Source organism: Rhinopithecus bieti, unplaced genomic scaffold (assembly GCF_001698545.2).
Source record: "Rhinopithecus bieti isolate Rb0 unplaced genomic scaffold, ASM169854v2 scaffold_82461, whole genome shotgun sequence".
Classification (NCBI taxonomy): Eukaryota; Metazoa; Chordata; class Mammalia; order Primates; family Cercopithecidae; genus Rhinopithecus; species Rhinopithecus bieti.
In genome coordinates this window covers 297,394-300,030 of record NW_016830244.1, presented here as the reverse complement: position 1 = coordinate 300,030, position 2,637 = coordinate 297,394, and the positions used below count along the sequence as shown (strand labels likewise).

The 2,637-nt window shown below is 57.5% G+C and overlaps 1 protein-coding gene across 1 annotated transcript in view; it reads right to left on the bottom strand.

The window, feature by feature from the left end:
- The window catches only part of DNAJA4 (DnaJ heat shock protein family (Hsp40) member A4), an 18,675-nt gene extending 18,058 nt beyond the window's left edge, over positions 1-617 (bottom strand). Inside the window, exon 1 of the mRNA XM_017865330.1 lies at positions 320-617. Within this exon, the coding sequence (XP_017720819.1) occupies positions 320-399 (80 nt within the window). The 5' untranslated portion in view covers positions 400-617. The remainder of the gene's footprint in view (positions 1-319) is intronic.
- Between the last annotated feature and the right edge of the window lie 2,020 nt (positions 618-2,637).

Below are 2,637 nucleotides of genomic sequence, written 5' to 3'. Positions count from 1 at the left end.
CTGCCGGGACCCTGGCCCGCGCCCCCGCCGCCCGCCCGCGCGTCACGGTCACGGTCACCGCTGCCACCGCCCTCGCCGCCGCCGCCGCCGCCTGTGGCTCCCGCCCGCTCCCCGCGCTGGGCAGGCTTTCACGCTCGGCACCGCCGCACTAGAGCCACCGGCTCCTCCGCGGCGGGTTTTATTCGGCGCCGGCGGAAGCTTCCGCAAGGAGACAGTGACGCCACAAAGGCCTAGAACCTTCGCGGAGGTTCCGGGCGGCGCCGCGGCAGGTTCGCGGACCAGACCCCCGACGCCCGTCCAGCGCGGCCCAGCCGCTCACCCGGGCTTCTCGGGCGTTTGCTCCTCTGGCTGCCCGTCCGACTCCTCGGAGCTCCAGCTCTGACTGCCGCCCCGGGCCATGGCGGGGGCCGGAGAAGGCGGCTTGGGCCTGGAGGGCGCCCTCCGACGACCGTCCCGCCGCCCCGACGCCGCCCCCTTGCCCTTCTGTGGGTCGGTGGAGCCGGATGGCTGGAGAGTAGGCGGCCTGGAGGGCTGTGTCGGCAGGAGCCCTGCGCCAAAGGGTGGGACTGGCAGAGCTGCGCCCTGCGGTCCCAACCCGGCCTCTCCCCTGGGGTGTGGTCGCTCTCTGTTCCGTCACAGCCAGGCTGCGGCCTAAGGTGTGCCTGGGATTGTTGCATTTTTAGGGGGTTGGAGTGGGAAGGGGCCCTCTGCCTCCTCATGACCGCAAGGCTGAGGTGAACCTCTGGCCATCCAGTTGAGGTACAGGGGTCCTTTGCTGGCCCCAGATGTGGACAATATCCTCTCGACTGCCCACCACTGGGAACCCTTAAGTCCCCCGAGGGTGAGCAGTGACGTCCCCAACATGTGGGCAGTGACGCCCCCCAAGTCTACCAAGGGCGGACAGTGCCCTTCTCTCCCAGAGGTGGGAAACCGCCCTCTTCCCTCTGCACATTATCAGTGAGCAAACGTCAGGGCCGGAACAGGCTGGTGGGCCCAGGGTTATGCACAGGGGGTCCCGTGGCCTGGACCCTGACAAGGCTAGGTGGCCAGGGACGCTTGCCTGGAAGAGTACAGGAATAGATCCCAACTTCCCTAGGCTGCCCCCAGCTCCCCACGGGTGCTCAGGGAGTCCAGATCACAAACTGTTGCAGAAAAGTGGGCGTGGAAAACAGGCCGCAGCGCTATCACAGAATTGCAGGCCCCTGTCCCCAGTCCTCCCTTGGCTTCTGCCAGGGGAACACTTTGTCAGGAAGGGGGTCACTGCTCACCTCCCAGAGATCCCCTGGCCTTGTTTTGGGTACTATGGCTGAAACAGGCACTACCTCTCCTCCATGTGTTCAATGGGGGCGAGAAATGACTTTTACTGTACAAGAGAAATTAAGCTGCTGTTCTTGGAGATGCTGCTTTTTTTTCTTCTTAATTGTGCCTTGTAGAGCAGAACCTTTAGGCAGAGAACTCAGAGCTAGACGTCAGGAATGTTGCTTTCTGTCCAGATATTACTCTCTGAGCCTTAGCCTCTCAACAGTTTTCTTCGTCAGTAGGACATGGGCATTGCCACTTGCCTGCCTTTCTCAGAGGGCTCTTGTAGGGATCATATGGGATGATAACTGTGAAGGCATCTAGCACAGTGGGTCTCAAACCTAGCTCCTGACAGAAATCACCTGGAATCTTCTAAAAATCCCTGTGGGTTGCACTCCACACCTGTTACTTTAGAGCTTCTAGGGGTGAGGTCCAGGCATCAGTATTTTGAAAGCTCCCCAGGTGGTGCAGCCAGAGCCAAGATCCACAGGGCCACATACTTGTCCAGACTCAATCCTCGGGACCAGTGGCATTCATAAAATGGGCATGTGCAAGAGAGGGATGGCTTATAGAGCCTAGAAACATAGAATGGAGCTTTGCACTTTGGACGACAGTGAATTCTGGAACCAGTGAGACCTAGACCTAGGTTCAAATCCCAGCACTGCTACTTCTGGCTGCGGAACCTTGGGCAGGCAACCTTTCTGAGCCTCAGTTTTCTCAACCTTTTAATGAGGATATTAATTATAACTACTTCATAACTTTGTGAAACACCTGGTACGTAGTCACAATATTGATGCTTTTATTGGGAGAGGTGGGGGCTACGGTAAAGAAGCTGATAGTGATTCTTTTCTTGATGGAACCTAGCCATGCTTGTCTGAGTCCTCTTCTCAACTAGGCTTCAATCTTGGCCTATAAAGACTGAACAGAACACAGTTTCTAATAACAGCGTCACATCCTTAAGATCACCAGTTCCCAGGCTTTTAGGCACCAGAGACAAGTTTCATGGTGTCGCAGACAGGGTGGTGGGGATGGGCAATAATTCTATGATGAAGGCCTGGCGTGGTGGCTCACACCTGTAATCCCAGCACTTTGGGAGGCCGAGGTGGGCAGATCACTTGAGGCCAGGAGTTCAAGACCAGCCTGGCCAACTTGGTGAAACTCCATCTCTACTAAAAATACAAAAATTAGCCGGGCATGGTGGTGCTAGCCTGTAATCTCAGCTACTCAGGAGGCTGAAGCACAAGAATTGCTCAAACCCGGGAGGCGGAGGCTGCAGTGAGCCGAGATCACACCACTGCACTCCAGCCTGGGTGACAGAGCAAGACTCTGTCTCAAAAA